At 40.9% G+C, this 26251-nt stretch overlaps 1 protein-coding gene across 1 annotated transcript in view; it reads right to left on the reverse strand.

The window, feature by feature from the left end:
• FRAS1 (Fraser extracellular matrix complex subunit 1) overlaps positions 1-26251 on the reverse strand; it is a 424264-nt gene that overhangs the window by 188981 nt on the left and 209032 nt on the right. Inside the window, exons 15-18 of the mRNA XM_030313622.1 lie at positions 21697-21840; positions 17054-17194; positions 15318-15458; positions 13774-13950 (exon numbers count right to left, since the gene is read on the reverse strand). Of these exons, the coding sequence (XP_030169482.1) occupies positions 13774-13950; positions 15318-15458; positions 17054-17194; positions 21697-21840 (603 nt within the window). The remainder of the gene's footprint in view (positions 1-13773; positions 13951-15317; positions 15459-17053; positions 17195-21696; positions 21841-26251) is intronic.

Genomic DNA, 26251 nt, shown 5'->3' on the forward strand with positions numbered 1-26251 from the left:
ATGTATGCACACACATACACAATGGAATATTACTCAGCTATCAAAAGGAATGAAGTCTTGTCATTTGCAATGATGTGGATGGAGCTAGAGTATATTATGCTAAATGAAATAAGTCAGTCAGAAAAAGACAAACACCATATGATTTCACTCATATGTGGAATTTAAGAAACAAAACAGATGAACATATGGGAAGGGGGGAAAAGAAAGAGGGAAACAAACCATTTGAGACTCTTAACGACAGAGAGCAAACTGAGGGTTGATAGAGGCAGGTGGGTTGGGGGATGGGCTAAATGGGTGATGGGTATTAAGGAGGGCACTTGTGTTGAGCACTGGGTGTTGTATGTAAGTGATGAATCACTAAATTCTACTCCTGACAACAATATTACAGTATATGCTAACTAACTAGAATTTAAATAGAAATTTAAAAAACACCAAAAACCAAAACAACAGTGGACATGTTCCGTGAAAAGAAAAAAAAAAAAGAATAAAGGCGATATTTGCATGAAGTCCCAAGGGTGGCCAGTGTATTAATCATGCCTTTTTACTTTCTGATACTTTGACATCTGGGGTCCTGCAAATCCTGGAGAGACTACCTTCCCAGGGCTAGTCAATTCCTAGAGATAGTAAATGACTATCATGGTAGAATGCCTTTCATATGCTAACTAGCCAGTCCCAAATCCACACACCATCACCTCCCCTATCACTCACACTGGGGCCACTATTCTCTTGCCCATTGGAGACATTCTCTACACCCCAAAGCCCACTGAAGTTATTCAAATTAGCCAATCCTAAGCTGCTTACTCTGTCTCACTTGTACTTTCCCACAGAAACCACAATAAAGGTTCTTGCTTACATTTTCCCCTCACTCTTCTGCCTCTTGACCAACCCTGGTGCTTCTGGGTGTGGCCCCTGTGGGCTCCCTCCTCTTAGAAACTGTGAGTAACACATTCTTTTCAATGGCAATTATCTCCTGATCTGTTGGCCTCATCACACCTGAATAATAATAAAACCTCTATTATGAAACAGCTAGTCATTCACCTCTAATCATTCATTTGTTATTGAGTCTCAAATAGGTCTAGGTGCTGGGGATATAATGGTGAGTAAGACAAAGACCTGATTCTTAGCCATGTGGATGATTTCAGGCCACCTGCTGCTGTCCATCCGGTGGACAAGATCCACAATTGCAGGGACACCACTCTGAGTCTCCTCTTTGGCCTCTCTGCTCCTTCTATCAAATACCCAGACAGAGACCAGCAGCTTGGAAGAACCAAATGTGATTTTACACCAATGAAGTCTCCATTTCTACCAACCCGCTATAAAAACGCAACATACGTTTTGTAACGTATGCAAGGCTAATATAAGCTAGGATGTCCTGGTCCAGCAGTACTGGTTGTTAAATATTAAACTGCCGATACATGGCTGACACACACTGCTGTTCTAAGTCTTCTAGTACTCCCTGCAGCCTTGACCCCACGCTAATATCCTGCCCTATCTATAAACCAACACCTAAAAGGTTTAACATCTCCACCAGGAGGCTTCCAGGACCCTGCTCCTGAACTAAGACCAATATCTATTTGGATTCGGCAGTACCTTGACTTACTGGTTAATAAATATTTGACTCTCATCTCTAGGTATACTGCAGAACTTTATACCTATTCAACAGTATTTATTACAATATGAAAAACAGAGCTAGAGCTCCAATTTTTAAAATAATTTCCTTTCTTATATTGCCTTGTAAACAACTCTATTAGCACAAATCACAGTAAGAATTTTTCCCCCAATATTTTCAAAATCACTGAGAAAATATTTCCTTTTCAAAAAACAAAAAAAGAATAGGTAAGCAAATATTAAAAGGAAGGGTACACATTAGCCCATTATGCAAGACACGTTTAACACAAATGAACGAGGCGGCATGTAATCAAAAGTCAGGTGGCAATATTTCAAAAATCAGCTAAATTATACTGTCAACATAAAACTTTCCAGGATGATTTGGGGAAGCAACATACTTCCACATATTTAAATATACCTACGACAATACCAATATGTTTATATTAGACTTTACAAGATTGCTAAGATCCCTAGCTCTTCTTCTTATACCTCCCTAATAAATAGGAAATCAAAGCATATCATTGTGGAACTGAAAACTAGGGAATATGAATTAATGCCTGTGAGCACACAACATATTTTATTTCATTCCATTTGGTCACAAAGTCAATGTGATAACCTGGCTCAATGTAAGTAAAGGTTATTTTTGAATTCATAAAACAGGAAAGCAAAGAGGACAAATAAGTTGAAAGATTGATGGGCCAAGAATTCCACAAGAAAGTCCCTTTGTCACCCACTAGATTTTAGAAATTTAAATATCACCACATCAAACCTTAGAGCTGGGGTCATTGGAAATGTTTAATAAATGTTTAATAAATGTTAAATGAGCCTGTTAGTTGCCGAGGGGCACAGAGGGAAAAGGACATACTGGGTGGCCACCCTGTCAAAGGATTTTTTTTTTCCTTTACAATGCTCTGTTTCTGTAAGTACAGGCATTTGTACCTTTAAAACAATCTCACAAAATTTCAATTCTGCACCAGTTTGGGAAATGTCTATACTCTTTCAGTGACTTTAATGAGGCTCTATCATTCTATGGAATCTGCTTTCATAGCAGGAGTTCTGGTTTGAAGTCTAAGATCCTTCAAGGAAGACTAACTCCATTATAGGGCATATATGGAAAAGATTTGAAAGAAGTTCTATGAATAATTTCCCCACGTACTACTACATTTTTAGAGAGTGACTTTCCAGTTGATGGCTAAGTATATTTCTGAAAAAGCATAACTGAGCAGCTTAAGCACTAAAAGTGTTGGCATTAAAACTGTCCTTAGATGATTGTAAAGTCTACTGAACCGGACTCCAGAAAAATATTACCTAAAACAATTAAAACATATCAATTTTTGTTCTGTTATATTCTACTCTCTTATTCTATTCTACCCTATCCCCTATTTAAATTTCAAACAACAAACATGCTACTTTTTGTCTTTTCAGTGATATAAAAAGTGGTTCAGCATCCCTAATTTTATATCATATAAAATTTCCTGGCTTTTCATGTCAAAAACAATTTTTGAGGTAGACTTCTCTTGAATTATGATGTAAATATCAAAAATCCTCTAGGAAATACAGTAGGAGTCCTGTGACAAGGGATGAAAACTGAAATGAATTAAGTCAAATAAAATCAAACTCCTCCTTTCCCTCACCATCCTCTTCTTTCTTCTCTTTCTTTCTTCTTCCCTTTTTTAAAATGAGCTGATTTAACTTATCCCTCCATTCCTCCCCACTCTCCCACTAGATTAAGAACCACTTAAGAGTAAACATCATAGGGGCGCCTGGGTGGCGCAGTCGGTTGAGCGTCCGACTTCAGCCAGGTCACGATCTCGCGGTCCGTGAGTTCGAGCCCCGCGTCGGGCTCTGGGCTGATGGCTCGGAGCCTGGAGCCTATTTCCGATTCTGTGTCTCCCTCTCTCTCTGTCCCTCCCCCGTTCATGCTCTGTCTCTCTCTGTCCCAAAAATAAATAAAAAACGTTGAAAAAAAATAAAAAAAAAGAGTAAACATCATATTTTTTCCATCTCTGATCATAGTAGTACTGTAGTACTGATCATAGTCCCTGTCCCTGGCGTGTCATAAGTTCCCAATCAATGAATTCCTGCTGATTGAATGGGTGGGTAGGTAGGTGAGCCAGTGGGTGGATAGGTAGATGGAAACACTGGCAACACATTCTTCTAATTCTCCCATCTCTCTGATCATTTCCCCTCAGCCTTTCTCTGTTTACGTCAGGATACTGGAGCTTCCCAAAACGGCAACCACTGCCCTTCTTCTCACTCTAAGAAAACTTATTCATGGCTTTAATGATGACCTCCATGCTGGTGAGTCCCAAATTTATGTACACATCTCTGGCCTTTACTCTGAACTCCAATTACATAAATCTGCCTAAGGGATATCTCTAACTTGGTGCTTCACTGGTGTCTCATATTCCTTATTTCCAAAATACTACTCATCATCCACTTCCAAGCTCAGCCCATATAGACTTAATGCAAATTATGGCATCACATTCCTTCTGCCCAAAATTGCAGCTATTATCCACCCCCAATTCTACAACCAACCCACCACATTGTCTTTCTTTTTTATTCTCTGCCTCACTCGGCAGTCCCACCATACACCAAGACACCCATGCTGAAAACCTTAGACTTTTACTTTTCCATCACCACAACCCATCCAAGACTCTGTCAAATACCATAAACTATATCAAATCTATCCCAGCTTAACCATCCCCATGACCCTTTGGTGCAGACCTTCAATATCATTCATGATGTGGATTAGTGCAGCAGCTTCCTTACCAGTCCCATTGCTTCTCCGCATTTACCTGTTGCACAAGTAAGGGATTGATTTTTATAAAATGCAAACTGACCAGATTATTCCCCTATTTAAAATAATTTAAAAGTTCTCCAGTACCCAGAGTGTCAATTCTAAACTCCTTAGCGTAGCACATAAAGCACTTCATGATGTGACTCATCCCTATGTCTCCACTTTGGGCTTTATACTGCGGGAATACCAAATGCATCGTACTTCTCCAAATATGTCATGCCTTTGCACCTGCTGTTTCCTTGACCTGGAATGCCCTTTCCCACCTTCTTCCCTGGTGAACTATTAATTCTTCAACAGACTGATGATGTAGTTTTCTCTCTGCAAATCTTTTCTCATACTTTCTCTCTCCCAGACAGAGTCAGTCTCCTCTATGCTCTTTTGGGGATAGAAAGATGAAAAAGATATAGATCATGCCTTAAGAAAAGCACGATCAAGTAAGGGAGACTGACATCTGAACGAGCAATTAAAAGAACATGGTACACGCTGTTGTAGGGGCCAAGGGCGGGCTACTTGTGAACTTGTGCCTACTGCCATTACAGTTGGGGAGCAAGAAATTTCCTGTCCCCTCAAGGTCCTTCTAGCTGGCCTAAGAATCAAACTGACATGAGACAGAATAACAAGAGAAAATCAAATTTAATAGTGTATGTACGGGGAATCCATACAGACACTGGAATTCCAAAGACATGCAAAATGAAGTGTATATGTTATCTTAAACTAAGGAGAGGGGTTAGGGGTCTGAGAGCTCAAAGAGAAGACATACAATCCTCAGGAAGATTAAAGACAGTAAATGTTAGGTAAACCAATGTTTGCTGGGCCACTCAGAAACAATGGGACATACAAGGACTTTGATCAAATAGATCTTGCTAGGTTCTTCCCTGTCTATCATACCCAATTTATATCATAATGTAGTTATCTATGGTCATAGCTCTCTTCCTGGAGCAGGTCCTCTATCTAAATTCTTTTTAGGCAGGTGTGGGGAAGGTAAAGAGATTTTCCTGAATCTGCTGGGTTTTGATTGCTTTTTAACTGAAAACAGTCTTTATGCCAAAGTGGCCCATCTTAGGGCAGCCTGCCCTTGGCCCCTACAACAGAATGTGTATCACGTTCTTTTAATTCCTTGTTCAGAAGTCATTCTCCCTTACTTGATCATGTGGTCCTTAAGGCATGGTCTATATCTTTTTCATCTTTCTATCCCCAAAGTCGAACACACCCATGCTATAAAAACTAGAAGGGGAAAGTGAAAAAGATTGAACATTACCAGAAGGCATGCATTTATACAGCTTATGTCAGCACTCTGGGGACTACATTAAAGAGTGTTGCTTAATATAGATGCCATGTATTTTATTCAATTAATGCAAGGGAATCCCAACTTCATAAATAATAACATACTCTTAAGCGGAGCAGGCAGACTCCTGCCCATTTATTTCTTTAATTAAAGCTCTTTGCCTTCAGGCCTTTGGTGAAACTTAGCAACAACTAAATAGATCAAAATACAAACAATGTACTTTTTCTTCCGATTCACCTAAAGCATGTTAATTAACTGGCCAAAATAATTGGTGAATTTCCTATTTAAAAAGAAAAAAAAATGGTGTTCCAGCCCAAGATGGTGACATGGGAGGCTCCTGAACTCACTTCCAACTCACACCAAATCTACAGTGACACCTGGAACAATTCCCTCTGAAAGAAATTCAGAAACTAGTTGCGGGACTCCTAAATATCAGGCAAATGAGAAAAAACCTGTATGGAAACAGGCAGGAAAGGCTGGGACACTCTTGCCATAAACCCCACCCCCCTGCACAGCACCATACAATCAGGAAGGAACTCCCAGTTTCTCCCTGAGGAATGAAGGGTTTAGAGTCAACATGTGATGCCCCAGCTTTTAAGAGTCCGCTTATGGGATGGGTCCTCAAAACCCTAGCTCTGAAAGCCAAACAGGCTTGAATCCACAAAACCCATAAGACTATATAGCAAGTAAAGAAGTATTTCTTAATGCGCCCACAAAACTTGGTGGCAGTTATCCCCCCAGGGCTCAGTACAGAGACTGGAAGTCAGAAAAGCCCATTCTCCCTGTCTTTCCCAGAAAGAGACCTATTTGCACACCTTAAAAATTGTTGGCTAAGGGTCAGGCTTCTAATTTAACACATGCATAGAGGCCTACTGACTGCGAGACTCCTAGTAGACCTGGGAGGTGGAAACCATATTTGTGCTTTACCTCTGCCTCCTTCCAGGTCATTTGTGTCTTCCTAGAAGGCACTTATGCATATGCTTGGCACCCCCTTGACAACCTGGCTCTGGTGGTAAGTGAGATTAGAGTTCACTGGTTCAATGGGACTATAGCAAACAAAGAAACAGTTCTTAACTGGCTGGCTATCACCCCATGGCTCAATGCAGAGGAAGCAGACTGAAATACCTACCCATCCCCCAGTGTTCCCTTCGAAGAGGTATATTTGCATGACTTAAAAGCTGCTACTTGAGGCTCTAGTGTTGATCAGCCATCATCTTGGCTGCTAACTGAGATCCTCCCCTTTGGGACACTAACAAATCTTACCTAGCACACCCTCAACTCCTAGAGGCCACTAAGAACAAAGAAAATGGCATAGACAACCACAAAGGGTTTGAAAAACACTCAACGGCTAGGGCTGGCTGAACAATAAAGGTGCAGAGAACAAACTGGTCGTTGCCAGGAAGGAAATGGGTGTAAACTTCCAGATATAAGATAAATAAGTTCTGGAGATATAATGTGCAAGATGGTGACTACAGTTAACAATATTGTATATTTGAAAGTTGCTAAGTGGTGATCCTTTCCCAGTATATACATATATTGAATCATGATGCTGTACATCTTAAACTAACAAAATGTTCTATGTCAATTACATCTCAATAAAACTAGAGGAAAAAAAATTTTTTTAAATTGATACCAAACCTGTATTGACATGTGCTTCCTGCAGTAAGACCCAGCCTAAGGAGACAATACTGTCTTCAAGACTGAAAAAGAAGACCTGGAAAGATTTGGTTGCTAAAACTTCCCTGGGGCACCTGGGCGGCTCAGTCAGTTAAGTGTCTGACTTCAGCTCATGTCATGATCTCGCGGTCCATGAATTCGAGCACCATGTCGGGCTCTGTGCTGACAGCTCAGAGCCTGGAGCCTCTTCGGATTCTGTGTCTCCCTCTCTCTCTGTCCCTCCCCCACTCACACTCTGTCTTTCTCTGTCTCTCAAAAATGAATAAATGTTAAAAAAGTTTTTTTAATAAAATAAAATAAAATAAAATAAAATAAAATAAAATAAAATAAAAGTTTCTCTTATGTTTAACCTGACTAGAGCTCCATGATTATTCTAAGTAGAATGAGAAGGATGCCAATGCAGGAATGGGGGCCACTGGGATGGTTACTGCCTCTCCATTCTTTGTTAAAGCAGTGTGCCCACCGACATACTACATCAGAAGACATGTAAGTAAAATTCATTGTTGCAGTACAGAGTTCACTTTTAAAAACTTGCAATTCTCGGGGCGCCTGGGTGGTGCAGTCGGTTAAACGTCCGACTTCAGCCAGGTCACGATCTCGCGGTCCGTGAGTTCGAGCCCCGCGTCAGGCTCTGGGCTGATGGCTCGGAGCCTGGAGTCTGTTTCCAATTCTGTGTCTCCCTCTCTCTCTGCCCCTCCCCTGTTCATGCTCTGTCTCTCTCTGTCCCAAAAATAAATAAACGTTGAAAAAAAAAATTAAAAAAAAAAACAAACTTGCAATTCTCTCAAAATCAGATCATCTTGGACCCTCTTGCTGAATTGTGTGGGAACTGAAAGAATCCATCATTCATTTGCCACAGAATTGGGGCAATTACATGGCTAATCTAATCACCCTGACTATGTTCGGCTCCGGTCCTGGTCACCATTGCCAAGCTGTTGACATGGTGATAGAGCTGCATCATTAATTGAGATGGCCTGGCCTGAAATTAAATTGTAAGGCTCTAGTGTGAAATGAAGAACAAAGGATACAGGCTCGGAAGGGAACATTTCCTGAGCAACCATGGCCTATATTAAAGCCTAGGATCCTCCATTGCTAAATCATTCATTAGTTAATTCCTTTTAAGTCTTCCTTTCTTCGTCTATAAAATGGGAGTAAATGTAAACTCACAAAATTTCTAATAAAATAATTGGTTGTAAGGAACTTATAAGCCATGAAGTGGTGTGTGTGTGTGTGTGTGTGTGTGTATACACACAAGTACGCATATAAATAACTGTAAGAAAATATGCCAAAAGATTAAAAGAGGTTATCTCAAGATTGAAGGGTAATAAGTAGGGTTTACAGATAAAATAAAAGATACCTAGTTAAATCTCAACTTAAGATAAACAGCGAATAGCATTTTAAAATATCCCAGGCAAGGGGCGCATGGGTGGCTCAGTCGGTTAAGCGGCTGACTTTGGCTCAGGTCATGATCTCGTGGTTTGTGAGCTTGAGCCCTTGTCAGGCTCTGTGCTGACAGCCTGAAGCCTGATTCAGATTCTGTGTCTCCTTCTCTCTGTCCCTCCCCCGCTCACACTCTGTCTCTCTCTCTCTCTCTCTCTCTCACAAATAAATAAAAATTAAAAAAAAAATTAAACTGCTTTAGTTAGAAAGAAGGATACCAATGATAAAATGATATACTTGCCCTTCTTAAATTAGAGGCTTGCTTACTCAACTATAGTCCCTGGACCAGGAGCATTAGCCTTATCCCAGATCTACTAAATCTGAATCCACATTTTCACAAGATTCCCAACAGATTCTTATGAAAAGCTCTGATCTAGACAGACTGCAAATAAAAGCTAAGGTTTCAAAATAGCTGAACCCTTTAAAAGAAAGAAAAAACAAAAACAAAACACCTCAACAAGAATGGAAGGAAAATCTGAAACGGAATTTAGAGATCTGCCTGATCCTAGGAACATTCGTAGGAAAGACGAAAAGCCTCCCAGTGACAAGAGCTCCAGGTCCTTTGTCCTGTCCATCCACCATGGGCTGCACAGTCACTAAATGCCCCCAGGAGGTATCCGTCTTGGGAATTACCATAAGAATGGCACTCCTGGAATTGTACAACATAGCAACCTTCTACCCACCTCGACCCTGGGGACTTCATATGGATTCATGAACTCACGGAGGCCTGGAAAACCAATTGGGATAGATGAATAAAAAATTAAGGGATAATATTATTTCACTTTTATGTGGAATTTAAGAAACAAAACAGATGAACATATGGGGGGGTGGGGGAAGAGAGAGGGAAATAAACCATAAGAGACTCTTAAAGATAGAGAACAAACTGAGGGTTGACAGAGGGAGGTGGGTGGGAGATGGGCTAGGATGGGTGATGGAAACTAAGGAGGCACTGGATTGTGATGAGCACTGGGTATTATATGTAAGTGATGAATCACTGAATTCTACTCCTGAAACCAACACTGCACTGTATGTTAAGTAGCTAGAATTTAAATAAAAATTTGAAAAGAAAAAAAAAGTAAAGTATAGTTTTTTGATGTTTGAAAGTTTTGGAGGAATTGAGTTTTTATTATTTTATTTGTGCAAGGGAGCTGATGGGTATTTCCTGTTTTTGTTTGTTTGTTTGTTTGTTTGTTTTTTTAATGAACTAGAATCTGTCAATGCTGACAGAATCAGTTAAATAGGTGAAATGAACTCTGGATAACATTACTGAAATCCTTCTTTGAGTTAATACTAAGTACTAAATGTTAATACTAAATGTTAATATTCAACAAACATGCACAGTTTGGGTTGACTACTGAAAATGCCTCCACATTGTCTTTCACAATTAGTAACAGACGGTCTTTTGTACCAGCAATTGTAGCCACATTTTGCAAACACAGAGGCTATATGGAAAAAAAAAAAGCATTAACGTCAAAGCTCCATCTTCTAAAGTACCCAAGTTCATTTTTGAGCATAAGCCAAAATCACAGGACAAACACATGCAGGTGGCCGTCCCCACCTCACCAAAGTATTTCTGTTTTGAAGTGCACGTCAGCCCACCTCTTTCTCCCCCTCTCTTATCCCGCTGTGGGCTTCACAGCACAGACCACTACTCAAGTACCTGACATGGGTTTTGTTGCTACTGTTGTTATTCATTTCATTATTACCTGTTTCTCTCACTAGAATATAAATTCCACAACAGTAGGGATTTTGTCGGACTCATTCTTGAGTGTACCTCCAGTGCCCAGACAATGCCTGCCACCCAGGGCTCACTCAATAGAAATCCGTAAAAGGAATGAATAAAAACAGACTGCCCTTGAGCTACTCATCAACAAGGTTCTCTTTGGTCACTGTTTGTTAATTTTGTATTTTTTCGTCCTTCAATCATAGTCTTGGATGTTAGTCAAATATCTCGAGTAGTTTTGTTTCATCTTCCACAAGATAATTCCTGGGTTTGTCATGTAGCTCTGAGTAGAAACTTTCATGATAACTTCTGACACCACTTCAGACTCTAAGTAAATTGCTTCTTCCTATAATGCATCTGCTTCTCGCTTTCATTAGCTGCAGTAATATTCTAATCACTCTGTACTGCAGTCTCAGAGAGAGGAAGAGGGAGAGTTCCAGAAAATAGTTGTTTTTCTCTTCTTTATAGAGAGGCACTTGAGATCAAAAGTGCTGCAAAATAAACTCTCAATGGTACAGCCACAAAAAAACTCCAACCCTTTGAAATGTTCTGCACAGAAGCAAGGGCATTTCTGGGTATGTGCGAGAAGGAGAGCCCAGTGCAGTCTCATAGGGCTCTCAAGCCTGACTTCATAGACAACACTTCAGCAGAATCGACAATGGAACAGACTGGGAGGAGGCAAAAAGGTTTCCAAAGATATGAGATGAGTGACAGGAAACACATCAGTCAACACACTTAATACTCAGATAGGGTTGGAAACAATTGGTGGTTGCACTCAAGTTTCCCAATGGGATCTTGGGCAACTCAATTAACCTTTTTCTGCCACATTCCCATCACTTATAAATTGAGTACAACAATCTACCTAGCAGAGATTGCGCAAGGATTTGGTAATAAATGTGAGTAGATAGCTATATGTGTGATACCTAATAATATTATGTTAACTGGCATAAAATCACGGGGTACAAGGGACTATAGAGGTCAATCTAGACCTTTCACATGGGGCCACAATTAAACCACTCTACAAGGATTAGACTCTAATCCTTTTAAAAAGGTGTCTGTATAAAGGGATTCCCAGAAAACTCTCCTTTGTCAAGGATGCTTCCTTAAATCCTGCAGCATTTTACTATGCTGTGCTTTTGCCTCTTCAGCAACCATAACACAGTAGCCCCCAGGTTTAGGGCATAGATACTGGAGTCAGGCTGACTTAGAATCCACTGGACTCTCCTCTATGCTGGCTACATGACTTTGAACAAGCTATAGCCTTAACTTCTGGAAGCCTCCATTTCTTCTCCTCTAATACAGTTGTCCCCCTACCCCATAAGGTACCAAAGCTATGTGAACAACAAGTAAGGCACTTCACTTAGCGTGTGGTTCATGGTGTGTACCAAATCAACAGTAGCATTATATTCTGGCTGAATAACCTTGGTCACTCCAATATTTATTTACGACTTAACTTTACAAATGTTAATTTTTGTTTCTCTTTTCTGATCCCTCTTCAAATTCTCTATTTTTCACTTTTAATATAGTGTCCAAAATTATAGGAAGAAGCTAACTATGCTGAGTAGCTTGGGAAGATTTCTTCTTTATTTCTCCCAGGATCAGAGGGGAAGGCTGTATGGTGTGTGCCTTGGGAAGGCACCGGGACTCTTAGTGATAAAGATTCCTGTATTTCAGAAGTGGTTGTGGAAACAGAACCATGAGAGTTTAAACGACCACAGAGAGTTTAGGCAATGCATACGTGGGTAGGAATCAGTGTATTTAGAGAGTAAAGACCCTTTCCCTAATTTCTGGGCACTGTGTAACTTCCCTGAAGCCTGGTGCATCCCAGGGAGCAGGGGATTACCTCTATAATGTTCTTGAGTACCTGAGTATTTGGACTGAGATTTATTACAGTTGAGCATGGGGCTTTACAATTTGCCAAGAACTTTCACACTCCTAACCTCCTTTGATCTCGGCAAAAAGTCTGTGAAAGATAGTTATCCCTATTCTAATGCTGTGAATGCAAAGGCTCAGAGAGCTTAAATGTCTGACCTGGGGTCTCTGTGTTCCAAATCTACATACTTCCTACCATTCCATAGGACTCACTGTGTTAAAATCTTTTAACTTAACCTTGAAATCCATCATTTCCATGTGAGAGTATCTTCCAATGTAAAATTGGATATTGTAGGATACAAAATTGAATCTGCAGCATGCTTAACAGTTATGTGGTAAAAATAAAAACTCAAACTTATGCACAGGAAAAGACTTGGCTATATTACAGCAAAATGGTGAAAGTAATTACCCAAGTGGTAGATGGTGGTAGATGGTGGGCAGGTTATCTTTCTACATTCAAAGTTTCCTTTAATGAACATACATTATGCTCACAATGAAAAATATGAGTATTGATTTTTTTCAAGCAGCTTGAGAGTCAAATATACCCAAAAGCAAGGCAACTTTTTGTAAGAGCAGAGAGGGGCCTCCCCTACCTCCCCCCAAAATTACACATCTCTCCCCTTCATCTGCTCAACCACTCATAGATGATCCAGCTATTGAGTCAAATTATTCAAGATGGCATCAATTCTCTGTAGATGCTATGCTAAGGCAATGGCGGGAGTCACTTCTAAATTTTGACAGAAGTCCAGATTTTGCCCTGAAGGGGCCAATTCATATTCAGAGTAGCAAATTGGAAGAAATAATAAATGGAATTCTACCATGAGCACTGGGCCTTTCTTAGCTACTCATACTATCTCTGAAATAATTCCTGTCTGGAACTTCTTAGAATGTAACTTTAGGGACAGTGGGGTAAATGGAACCAGCTTTTTTTTTTTTTTTTTTTAATTTTTTTTCAACATTTATTTATTTTTGGGACAGAGAGAGACAGAGCATGAATGGGGGAGGCGCAGAGAGAGAGGGAGACACAGAATCAGAAGCAGGCTCCAGGCTCTGAGCCATCAGCCCAGAGCCTGACGCGGGGCTCGAACTCACGGACCGCGAGATCGTGACCTGGCTGAAGTCGGACGCTTAACCGACTGCGCCACCCAGGCGCCCCGGAACCAGCTTTTTAAGATCATCTATTATTCACCAAGGGAAGGAGAACATGAGTGGGGTCTCCTTTGCATGTCGGTCTTCTCTAACCACAAGTATGCTGGAACAGTTCTTATGTGAAAACAAAGGGCTTCTGGCTTTGGTCCCACCTCCCAGGATCTCTCCAGAGCAAAGCCCAGAAGCTATCTAACATTTCCTCAAATCATGCTTCCTCACCTTCACAAAGTCCGGTGTTCTCCAAGTAAAACTGGGCTCTACATTGGGACAGGCACACGCCAGAGGTGATGTTCGCCCCAGACAGCTGCTCAACTTGCAGTCCTTCATCAGGCTTCTTACACTGGGCACAATGAGAGGGCTCTGGACCCACACAAGTGAGGCAAGAGGAATGACAGGCTGCCATTAAGAATAAAATGCAGAAAACAATCCAAGGGTCATATATATGCTGCAACCAAGGGGAGTCCCTAATTAAATCTAAACTACTTAGAAGAGTTCACCTGATACATCTTATCAGAAAATTACCTTCTAGTGTTCTATACACAGCACAGAGTGATAATATTCATGAGAGGCACAGTGAGGGTAATGTTAACTGGTCACATCTCTCGGGTTTGCAAAGGCTGTCAAGCTAGAGTATGAAAAAAACAGCAAACTGGACAATATTGGCTTGGTTCTCCAGATACACATTCACTGAATGATGTTTTAATATCATGGCCTCAGTTTTTATTGAAGATTTTAACGGGCACCCACACAAAGGCCATTACTGTATTTTTTGCAAAAATGGTTGTTACGTTATTGTCTACCGTGTCATCCATCACCCATCGTACAGGTGTCCAGGCAACAGATTTTTCTTGGAACTTATGTGAGGAAAGGCTGCTTTTCTAGACCAGGAAGAGTCAGTCCCCTTTGGAGGAGTAACAAGAATTTGACAATCCATCATAGTTTCTTATTTTCTTCGGCTACAGGTTGAAATCAGAGCCAGATAGAGTACTGGAACTATTTCATGCCCACATTTTGATATAATCAACTCTTTACAAGGGCTCTTTAATATACTAAACTTTGATACAATTAATTCTAGAAGAGTTCTTTAAAAGATTTTCTAAATTTTCTTTTGCAGAATATTTATTATAGTTACCCTATTTTAAATACATTTTTTGGGTAACTATTCTCAAACTCTTTTCCAAGCTGCCCTACCACATAAGCAAACATACATTAATTTCACTTAATTAAAGTGTTTGCTCCCAGTGTTATAGTTTCAAAAGGCAATGACCCCACCCTCCCAATGAGCCCAAAGCCTTTTTGGCAAACAGCTATTAAAGAGTTTCCATTTCACTCAGCCAGAGGCATTGCTACTAACTCAGTTTGCTCGGCTATATCATTAACAAAAAAAAATTCTTCAGGGAAAAACAAACTGAAGGCAAAAAAATTAAACAACAACAACAACAAAAAAAAAAACACCCCAAAACATTAGCAATTCTAAGAGAACAGGAAAAAGGAGGAAGAGTTTGGTTTCATCTTAACGTACAGTAAGGGAAATGACAGTCCTCTCAAGGATGGCCTGAAAAATCATGAACTTTTGGGTGTTATCACAAATATTCCCATGGGAGTTTTTCAGAGTATCCCTTGGCAATGAAAAAAAAAAAAGCATATAACGTATGCATAGCCATGTAAGATACATTATAGGGAAAAGTGCACTGAAAAGTAACTTAAATCTTTGTCCTTATGATGGGAAAGTCTCCTAAGAGTGAAAATGACACCAACAGTACCTCTGCAGACCCCGTGGTCAGGGTAGAAGCCTTCTCCACAGCTGGACAGGCAGCGGCCTTGGCGCAGAGCCTGGGGCTGGATGCAGGCTGTGCAGTGAGAGGCCGTGGGTCCGGAGCAGCTGGCACATGAATGATGACAAACTGAGGAAGAGAGCGAGAGAGAACCATGGGACCCAGGACTAAAGAGCCTCCTTCTTGCCTGGGCTCCTTATGTGGGAGGAAGCCCCTCCTGAGTCACTCTTAATCCCTTTCAGCTGTCACACCAAATCAAGGGGAGAGATGTATGAAGAGAGGGTTATATTACCAGAACTGCCCACAATGCCCCTTTATCCATCCATGTTCTATTATTTATTAGCTACCTTTTATTTAGTGTTTGTGTTAAATGTTTTATACACATTGCTGCATTTAATTTCATAGCAATTTTGAGGGTTTGCAGACAAGAAAACTGAAGTCTTGGGAAGTTAAAAAATTTACCGAAGGTCACAGAGCTAATTAGCAGAAGAGCTGGGATTTAGCCCTAGGTCTATCTGAACCTAAAACCCTGAACCTGAATAGGAAAGGGTGGAAAGTTTACACGTCTGAGTGCTAGAAGCCCTGGAATTTTGGCTCACTTGTCCACTAACTCATCTATGTCCTTAGCCAAGTCAGAGTCTCTCCAGGCCTAGGTTTCTTGGCACATGCACAGTGAGGTGGGACTAACTGGTCATTTAAGACACTTCTGACATTACAAGATTTTAAGTAAGAATTCTATTAAACAATCTGACCATTACATGTGACAGTGTCAGGCATGCATCTTTGCTACTGTGGTCCTGGGTGGTAACAGTGGGACATCTCTGACTCTAATTTACAGATATTACCATGGCCTGTCCTAAGGGACAGGATTGAGATACTAAAAGACTCCAGAGAACAATGGGCAGGAGCCGGGAAAGGGGAGTGTGGAAGTGGATGAGACCCTTGGGAGCAGGTTGTTGTGGAAAAGGAATAAACACTGGGTGAGTAAAGAGGTTGGCAGACAGGAGGGAGGTTGATAAGTCAAGGTTGTGGGACAGATCTCAATATTCTGCCACTAACCCACACTATAGGTAGAAGTGAAAATATTTATGTTTGTTTGGGAGGAGAGGGGCAATCAAGGTGTCCCAGGCAGCAATAAGTTCCCAGAGTTGCCTGCAAGGAAAGACACAAGTCAAGCATATATAAGTAGAAACTTATAAAGTCTAAAATAGAAATGTTTCATAGTTAAATTTGTGCGAATCTGAAAGAAATAATACATACAGCATATAAGATCAAATTTTCAATAGATACAGATGTCAGCTTTATAAGACATCAAACTTGGTTTTTTATTTTATTTTCTGTGGCATGTCATAGTTGCCAATACATGTATTTGTAAATGCCATCTAAGATAGGATTCTGTCATACCTACAATCTAAGTTAGTGAGGGTTTATAAGTACACAAAGACTATATGAATATCTTAAAGATGTTCTCGGCATTGAAAAGGACCAAATGATCTCTAATAGGTGATTGGTATGCATAAGTACTTTACTTAATCACTCAAGTCCTCCAGTACCCACCCGCATCACCCACTCCCACACCAAATACACACAGGTTCCATAATGAAAAAGCTATTCCTTTTAATTCAACATTTTCCCATCATACACACAAATTCCCAAATGAGCAGCAAGTATTGTCAAATGCGTTAAATATTTTTTGATGATGATAATGATTACCCATGTCTTACCTTTGCAGCTGCCAGTGGACTCAGCATAGTACCCACCAGGGCATTCAGCAATGCATTTCCCATCATGCAACACTGTCTTCTCGGCACAGGTAAGACATCTGGGACTATTGGGACCACAACTCTTACAGGATTGGTCACAAGCTAAGGGGGAGGAAAACCCACCAGAGAAAGTCAACAGTGAGCAAAGGGAGCAGAGAAGTCTATTCTTTTTTTTTTTTTTTTAATTTTTTTTTTCAACGTTTATTTTATTTTTGGGACAGAGAGAGACAGAGCATGAACGGGGGAGGGGCAGAGAGAGAGGGAGACACAGAATCGGAAACACGCTCCAGGCTCTGAGCCATCAGCCCAGAGCCTGACGCGGGGCTCGAACTCACGGACCGCGAGATCGTGACCTGGCTGAAGTCGGACGCTTAACCGACTGTGCCACCCAGGCGCCCCGAGAAGTCTATTCTTTACAATGTCCATAATTGGTATTAACATGGAAATCACATTCTCTGGCTGCTCATCTGAGTTCTGTTTCCTTGACTCCAACATTTCAAAGTACTCTGTACTTTCTGTTTTCATAGTTGAAGTAGAACCAGATAATTATTCATTGAACTAACTATAACATAGCTGGCAGGTACACCTACCAGGATATCCAATTTAATATAGGACTTAAAGTCAAAATGGCCTTGGGGGTGGGGATCCCAGTCCAATTGGAGTTGAAGATACTCTCAAACTCATTAATAATCAGAAAAATGCAAATTAAAATGGGATGTCCCAGTATATCTATTAACCAGAAGAAAAAAAAAAAATCTGAAGCTTGATAATAATGCCAAACAGTAGCAAGGATGTGGAGATGAGACAACCTTCACACTTAAGAGTATAGAAGCTGGTAAGCTACCTGGTACTACTTAGTCTAATAAAGAATATGCAGAGATAAGAAACAAACAATTCTGCTCCCAGATTACCCATCCCCAGGAACCTTCCACACAGGTTCATAAAAGGGAATGTTTGAGGCTTTTCACTGGTGCTCTCTAGTGACAGCATGGGGATGGAGGGAGGTGGGGAGTCCCTCATGGACAGTGGATGGGTGAGCTATGGGGGACGCAGACCAAGGAGTGAGAAGCAAAGGGCTAGATGAGATAGCAACACGGCTGACTCATAAACCATAATGCTGAGTGAAAAAAAGATAACCTGAACTTCATGACACAAGATCATTTAAGGGGGAAAAAAAGGTATATATACTCAAGAGAATATCCATTTTACATGACACCATAAAAACAAAGAGATAAAAAAATTAAAATAGTTGCCTTGGTGAGGAAGGGAAATGAATATAAAAGGAAGGAAAGAGAGACAAAGGAGAAGAGGAAGGAAGAGAGACAGAATGGCTAACAGAAACCTCTGAACTTACTTTGATTTATTATGTTAGCTAGAGTCAGAAAAGCCCTTCGTAATAGCATAAGTACTTAAAAGACTAAAGAATGAGGAGGTTTTTGTCCTTTGAATTTCCCCACCCTTTATATCTAACATTTGTAAAACTCAAAGCATGAACCACCAATGAACTTGGTTGCTATAAATTCTTTCAGCCAGGGCATACCACCGTTTATGACAGGTTGTGCTGGATTTTTCTCAGCACTTGACTTTGAGATTTCTACAGATATGTGCTGCTTGGTTATAAATTATTAAACCAACACTGGCTGGCCTTTATCTTGAATAGCACTGAACTGAACTCGAAATAAGTCAGCATTATCAGCATCAGACATTTTAATTAACATTCCGATACCAATCAGTGACTTGGTTCACTGATGTTTGGGAAAATATTTATACAAACACTTCTGAAGGCATTTGACACAAACTTAGAGAACTCGAAGAATTTTATGAAAAGTATAAACTCCAGTCTTTATCAAAAGGCCTGTTGGTCAATGTCAATGGTATCACAAAGTCTTGCATCATGCTAAGCAAATGGCAGGCATTCAGTAATTACCTGTTGATTAATTGACTGGTTGGCTGACTAATGTCAGCAATGGTCCATCCTCCTATCTGGAAGGCTTTTTTTTTTTCTGATGCTTTGTTTCAAAATGTATACAGATAGCATTCCAGATGTGTATTCCCTCCCTAAGCCACCTGTTCAGTAGTCTTCTTTTTTAATTTGTTCTGTCAGTAAGGAGGTCTGGCTTTCTTCATCCAACTTCTTAGCCAAAGTAGATTTCCACTTCTCACCACCTCAAGGCTCACACTAATCCCTCCTTTTTTTTCAAGCCTTCCTTTTAAATACCTGTTTCCCCAGCAAAAGTTGCTTTCTCAATCCAGATAATATCGTCTCAGTAGCAGGTCAGTGTCCCCACCCCTCATCAGTGACAGTAGCCAGCTTCCTTGGGGACTTACAAGCTAAATGCCTTTGGATTTGTGCAAATTTGACATGTGCTGACCTTTAGAGAATGCATCTGGATTAATTGAGCAGGAAAGTGATGCTGGCAGAAAAAGATTAAAATGCTCAGGCTAACGGCAGCCTGGCCCTTCTTTCCTTGTTCTCTCCTGAAGCTACACAAAAGCCACCTGTGGCTCGTCCACATCAAGTGAGATTTTTCACACCAGTGATGCTGATGGATCTCTGCACAGCTTTAAGCAAGCAGCTGCCAGGGGCTATCTCTCTTTCCTAAGACAAGTGGATTTGTCAAATCCCAAATATCATCTCATTTTTGCTGTTGCCCTGCTCAGTAAACAAAACGAGGACAATAACTCAAGAAAGTTTTATGGGCTGTACATTTTTATTGATTTAGTGGGACTTTGTTAAAAAAAAAAAAAAACAAAACGCATCACAGCCTTCCTGTAGGTATGACCATCACAGTAACCTCAATTCAAACCTTTCATTCACTATCAGGTGCCTACCTGTGGACTTGGCAATGTCCACAGGGCAGCGGCTGATCTAAAGACTGACAGGAAGACAGGGAGAAAGGGGAAGAAGAGGATAGCCGGAGACAATAATGAGAAGGAGAAGGTAGGGAAAAATAGGGGAGGTGCAGAGGGAGGTATCTCATTATAGCCAGTAGAGCAGTTGGGAGGCAAGTAAAATCTAAAGCTAGAAGACCTAGGCTTGAATCCCAACTCTGCCCCTTATTAGTGATATGTGACCTTAAGGGAGCTTCTTAACCTCTCTGTCTCCTCTGGACCATGAGGATGGTAATAATAACCATCTCCTGAAACTGTTGTGAGGAACAGACACCAAACACAGCACTTAATCTGTGCCAGGCACTGTGCTAAATGCCTGCCTATATCAACTCAGTCCTCCCAATAGCCTTCTGAGCCGGGTGTGTGTTAGTTTCCTGCTGCTGCTGTGACAAATTACCACAAACTCAGTGGCTTAAGTCAACACAAATTTATTATCTTACAGCTTTAGAGGTCAGAAGTCCTAAAGCCAAGGCATCAGCAGGACTGCATTCCTGCTGGAAGCCCTAGGGGCAGATCCATTGCCTTGTCTCTTCCCCAAGTCTAGAGGCTGCCTGCATACCCACTGCCCCGTCTTGGCATCGCCCCGACTCCTGCTTCTGTCTCAGATCTCCTTTTCAGACTTCCACCCTTCTGCCTCCCTCCTAGAAGGACCCTTACGGTTAACTGGCTCACCCGGATAATCCAGGATCAGCTCTCCCATCTCAAGATCCTTAACTTAATCACACCTACAGAATCCCTTCTGCCATTTAAGGCAGCCATATTGACAAGTTCTGGCTATTAGGATATAGACATCTTTGAGGGCCATTATTCTGTCTACCACAGCTGCCACTATTACCTCCATTCTACAAAAGGGAAACTGACACATGGAGAGATTATGTAACCTGCCCAAGGTCATGCTCTTCCCCCCATACTTTCTGCCTCTCACTGAGTAATGTTTTATTTTTTTAAATTTTTTAATGTTTTATTTATTCTTGAGAGAGAGAGAGACAGAGCACAAGCAAGGGAGGGGCAGAGCAAGAAAGGGACACAGAATTCGAAGCAGACTCCAGGCTCTGAGCTGTCATGCCAGAGCTGGACGCAGGGCTGGAACCTACGAGAGGTGAGATCATGACCCGAGCCAAAGTTGGATGCTTAACCAATTGAGCCACCCAGGCGCCCCAGTGGGTAATGTTTGTAAAGCACTTGGAAGGAAACACTAGGTTAACTCTTACTGTCATGCCGTGGGCATTAAACGTTAACTCTTACTGTCATGCCATGGGCATTAAAGGTAGAATACACAGTAACTGCTTCAGCTAAGTCAGGGGCACCAACACAGAGGTGGGTCTGCCTTTGGCTGGTCTAAGAGTGTCTTTATTTACATGCATATGTGGAAGGCTGTCTGGCACTGTTGAGGAGTTTCAAAATTGGAGGAAGGAAGCCTTGCTCCTCTCCCTACAGCTGAGAGTCTGGAGCAAGCAGCCTGAGTCTCAGAGGATGAGGCTAGAATGAACACCCTAACCTAACAAGCTGTTGAGGAGTGGGGGTGTTAAAGGTGATCCTATCAGTTCAGAAAAAAAGTGTTTTGTAAACTACTAAAACACTGCCAATGTTACCAGCCATTTTCATATTGGTTGAGTAAAAGAAACGTTCTAATTAGAATAAAATGAGGGATGCTGGAAGAAAAACAAACAAAAAAAAAAAAGATGCTCTGGCATGCAAAGCCGGGCACTTACCACTGCAGATCCCCTGCTTGTTGTAGAACCCAAGGCCACAGCTGCTGTCACAGCTGCCCTCCCTCAGCACTTGGAGGGGGTCTCTGCAGCCCAAGCAGTGCTTCTCTGTCGGACCCCAGCAGGCAGAACAGGACTCATGGCAGACTGCAGGCAAACAGCAAAATCAGTGAACAGTCTATAGTGGAAAGGGCTGGTTGCAATTTTTCTTTCAAAGATTTTAGAATTTATAAGGAGGATGTTGGTGCCTTCATTCCTAAATCGCGAAGCACATATGTATATCCCAGGAGAAAAAAAAAAAACACCCCCCACAATACCTATTTCTGTTGGCCAGAAGTACAACTTCCATAAATGACTGCTAAGAGACTTGGAACAGGAAATCAGAGGCTTTTGAGTAATGAGAATCACAGGGAAGGGAATCATAATTTTCAAGACAAAGATGGTCTGTCTAATGAAATCAGATGGCCCTCTATCACCTTGCCACCTTTTCTTTTGTAACCATACGATGAACCGTTGACAGGATCACTACTCCTACGTTCAACACCATCAAGAATCAGCAAGGACGAATGCCATGTACTTTTGTCCTTGATTAAACCTTGAAAGACCTGATACTTCTGGATTTTTACTGCTCTCTCCCCTCTTTCCATCCCTCTCTTCTCTCTCTCTCTGTCCTACCTCAACCCTTTCCTTCTGTCCTTCCTCATTACTCTTCTAGTCCCCCTAGTCTCTGGTTTGCCCCACTAGCTTCTGCTCTTGGCATATATCTTGAGAGTCTTTCTCTTACAAGTTAACTTTCTAACCATACATTGTTCCTAAACCAGAGTTTTTCCTTTAACACTCAAAAATGTCCTTCTCAGGGTGCCTGGGTGGCTCAGTTGTTTAAACATCAGCATCTGACTCTTGATTTCAGCTCAGGTCATGATGTCATGGTTTGTGGGATCAAGCCCCATGTTTGGGATCCTCTCTCTCCCTCTATCTCTGCCCCTCCCCTGCTCTCTCTCTCTTTCTCTCTCGAAATAAATAAATAAATATTTTTAAAAAATGTCCTCCTCTTTTAGAATTTGATTTTTTTTTTAATTACTATTAGGCTTACTTCTCACCTTAGCATGTCTGCAAAGAGAGGCCTATTCTAAATGACTGGATATATTCAAATTTGGTTCACTGTCTGTATGGTTAAGCCCAACACATGCTTCTGTTAATGCACCCTGGTTTTCAAAATGTTTGCTTCACAGTGGAGCACAATCTATTTGCAGAGGTATTCATTCTGACCAAAATTGGTAGAGAGAATTCTTTTGCTGATTGGAAGAGACTTGGGAACTATACACCTAAGTAATTTAATTAGGTATCAGCAAAGGGTGCCTGCATTGAGAATCTCAAGATCCAATCCTCTCCTCTCAGCTTTCATCTGCACAGGAAAGTATTAATTTCAGACAACTTTCCCCCACCCCCCCCAACAAATTTAGAGATAATTACAAATTCTGTTAAATTCCAAGAAGGACTCTTCAATAAAGAATAACAGTGGTAAGGGTCGAAGGGACCAACTTTAGGTGGATCTGAAAGATGGGAAGTGGACAGCTCTAGGTTTGCACCAACAAAGCCTTTGAGAAAGGAAGGAGTTTAGGGGTGCAAGGAATAGAAGGCTGCCCCTGTGGCTGAAGCTAGTGGACATAGTGAGACCAGCAGGGCACAGAGGATCACAGTGAGGAATGGTGGGGCACAGTGGACTGATTCATGGCTGGAAGGATAGGATGAGGCCCAATCAAACTTGTCCTTGGAGATCATGGAAAGAAATCAGGATTTTACCCTAATTGTAATGTGAAGTCATGAATGGGATTAAACAAGATAGACACAAACCCCGATTTTTAAAGCTCTCTCTGGGTGCCATGTAGAGAGGGTGTAAGGACTTGCCTACAGGCAGAGAGACCAGTGTGGAAGCCATTGCTCTGGACCAGGCAAGAGAAGACAACAGCAGATGAAAAGCAGAGATGGAAGAAACTTTACTTATTTATTACCTGATTCCCTTGCTAGACTGTAAGCTTCATGAGGGCAAAATCCATTTCCATTTAATTTAACTCTGTGCTGAGCACACTGCTTGGTACTCTACTCTACATTTGGTACTTCACTTATAGTTAACATCTCATTTATATTTTATAAATGTTACATGGGAACACTGCCAATATTAGGATAAGCTACTAAAACTACATTATAACTAAAGACGTGGATACAAAGCTCCCAGTAACAAGTTCTACCCTGAACATACATGAAATCTGTCATTCATTTATTCAGCTACCCTTCAATTAATGACTCTACTCATCATCTGAAGTGCCAATCACTGTTTGTGCCTCTGCCTTATTGTTGATTCAAAGACACTACTTAAAAATAAACAACAACAACAACAACAAAAACACAAAAAAGCAAATAAAAAACCCAATTTCACTCCTAAGAAGGTATGTCAGGCTAATCTATCGATATTCAACAGAAGCATCTACCACATGCAAGGTTGTGCTAGCCTGTGGGGCCTTCCCAGCTAGCCATCGGTCAGAAGTCTGCTAGAGGAAACATTTAAACCACCCCATCACTTGAGCTCATTGGTAGCATTATGCAAACTGCACCAGGGAGAAAGTGCCTGAGAGGATGATGAGAACTAAAGACTAAAAAGACAACAGGGACCAGGTCACAAATGTCAGGCACGCCGGGTAAAGACCTTGGACTTCATCTGTAAAAGTTTTAATCAATTTTTCTTCTTAGAGAGTTTCCTCTGCAGTGGGGAGAGGAGAGAGTAATTAACTCAAGACATTCTTGAGGCATGAAATCATTTTTGTCCAGGGGGTGCAGAGGAGATGAGAAATTAAAGTACAACCCCCTAGTTTTCTTCAGGAATCGTATGATCGCAGTGTAGACCCTTAGCTGCACGGGCTTTTAAAATCGTAAAAAATACTTCCAACCTGGTTGGTAAATGGCTATCATCCTGGTCCCTCCCTGATAGTCTGGTTCCATTCCTGGGAATCCTGAAAGACACTGTGCTTCAGGACCTGAAAGGTTCTGACATAGGAGAGGGTCTCAGGTACCCCCCCACCCTGACTTCTGACCAATCTGATCTGTGCCATACTACTTGTTACACATTTTTAACATTATCCCTAGTGTTGAAAATCAGAATAGGGCCAAAGGATGAGCAGGATAGAGGCTACAGGGTTAGGGATGGCACTTAAACCTGTCACAAACTGAGCTGTACTTGGCATTTCAGCCCTGTCTTCTGCTATGTCCCTTGAGCAAGCTAGATCTATGGAGCAGGGTACCCTAAGCATGCCGTATGCCTGTCTGTGGTTTCTGGATGCCCTATACAGGATTCACCCAGTTGGCAATGCCTCCATCTCCTTCCATAGTCCTTATAACACAGTTTACACTTGAGAGGCCTAAGCTGTCATTACTTCTATGAAGCTTTATTGAACTTGTTCAAACAGTCACTTCCTTCCTCTGTGTTCCTGCAGAATGTTGTACATTCTCTATGGTATTTATCCTATTGTCCTGATCATTTGGTTACAAAGCAATGCCTTTCAATGAAATGTAGTAGCCTCCAAAACAGGGGCCAGGTTTGAATCATCTTAAACCTCCAGTGTCCAGATTGATAACCTGTACAAAGTGAGTATTCATTAAATGTATGTTAAATGGATACCCAGCAGTCTTTTTTTTTTTTACTGGTTATGAGGGATTTATCCTATCAGTTAGTTACCTTCTACATGGAAACAACTAACCATGAGGTCATAGTCTGAACATATGATAACTGAAGGTAGATAGTCTTGAGTCTGTAAATCTACCTAATAAATATTGGGTTACAGATCTACTTATGATGACAACTATTTATGCCACATCTATACAGAGTACCAAATATGAGGCCAGGCCATCTCTTTTTCCATAGCAAACAAAAGGCATGTTCCATGGTTAGTCAAGACAGCAGAAGGGATTTTTATTTCTTCAATACAGGACTATAATGAACTATCATTTCCTTTTTCTTTTTCTTTCTTTCTTTTTCTTTTTCTTTTCTTTCTTTTCTTTTTTTTTTTTTTTGAGCTATCATTCCTTAAAATGACATACTCCTACTGTGTTTTGCAATTGATTTCTAATTTCTAACACTGAACATATGTTACTGCAGATAATCTCTTCTTCCAGGCTTATTTTACATGTGGCTTTTATTACACTTCGGTTATTATGAAAAATAGAAGGTCACTCCCTGACTTTTTACCATAATTTCTCTTAGTGATACATGTCCAATCACCCAGGGTTTTTGAATTGATATTGTGAAAATGTGGCAATAAATTTAAAAAGGCGGCTAATGAGAGAAAACCATCTACTTATCTCACATGCAGTAGATAATTTATTTAGGAAAGCCCCGGACTTTTCTGGAGCATAGCAAGACATGTGCTGGCTTGCTGAGCAATCCATTTCAAAATGAAAAGGAACGAATTACTTTTCTTTTGGCAATCCTATATTGAAATCCTACTCTAAAAATAAGAAACTTCTTTTTGTGACTTGGTACTTTTGAAATAGAAGATTGTTGTAA

This window comes from Lynx canadensis, chromosome B1 (assembly GCF_007474595.2).
Source record: "Lynx canadensis isolate LIC74 chromosome B1, mLynCan4.pri.v2, whole genome shotgun sequence".
Taxonomy (NCBI): domain Eukaryota; kingdom Metazoa; phylum Chordata; class Mammalia; order Carnivora; family Felidae; genus Lynx; species Lynx canadensis.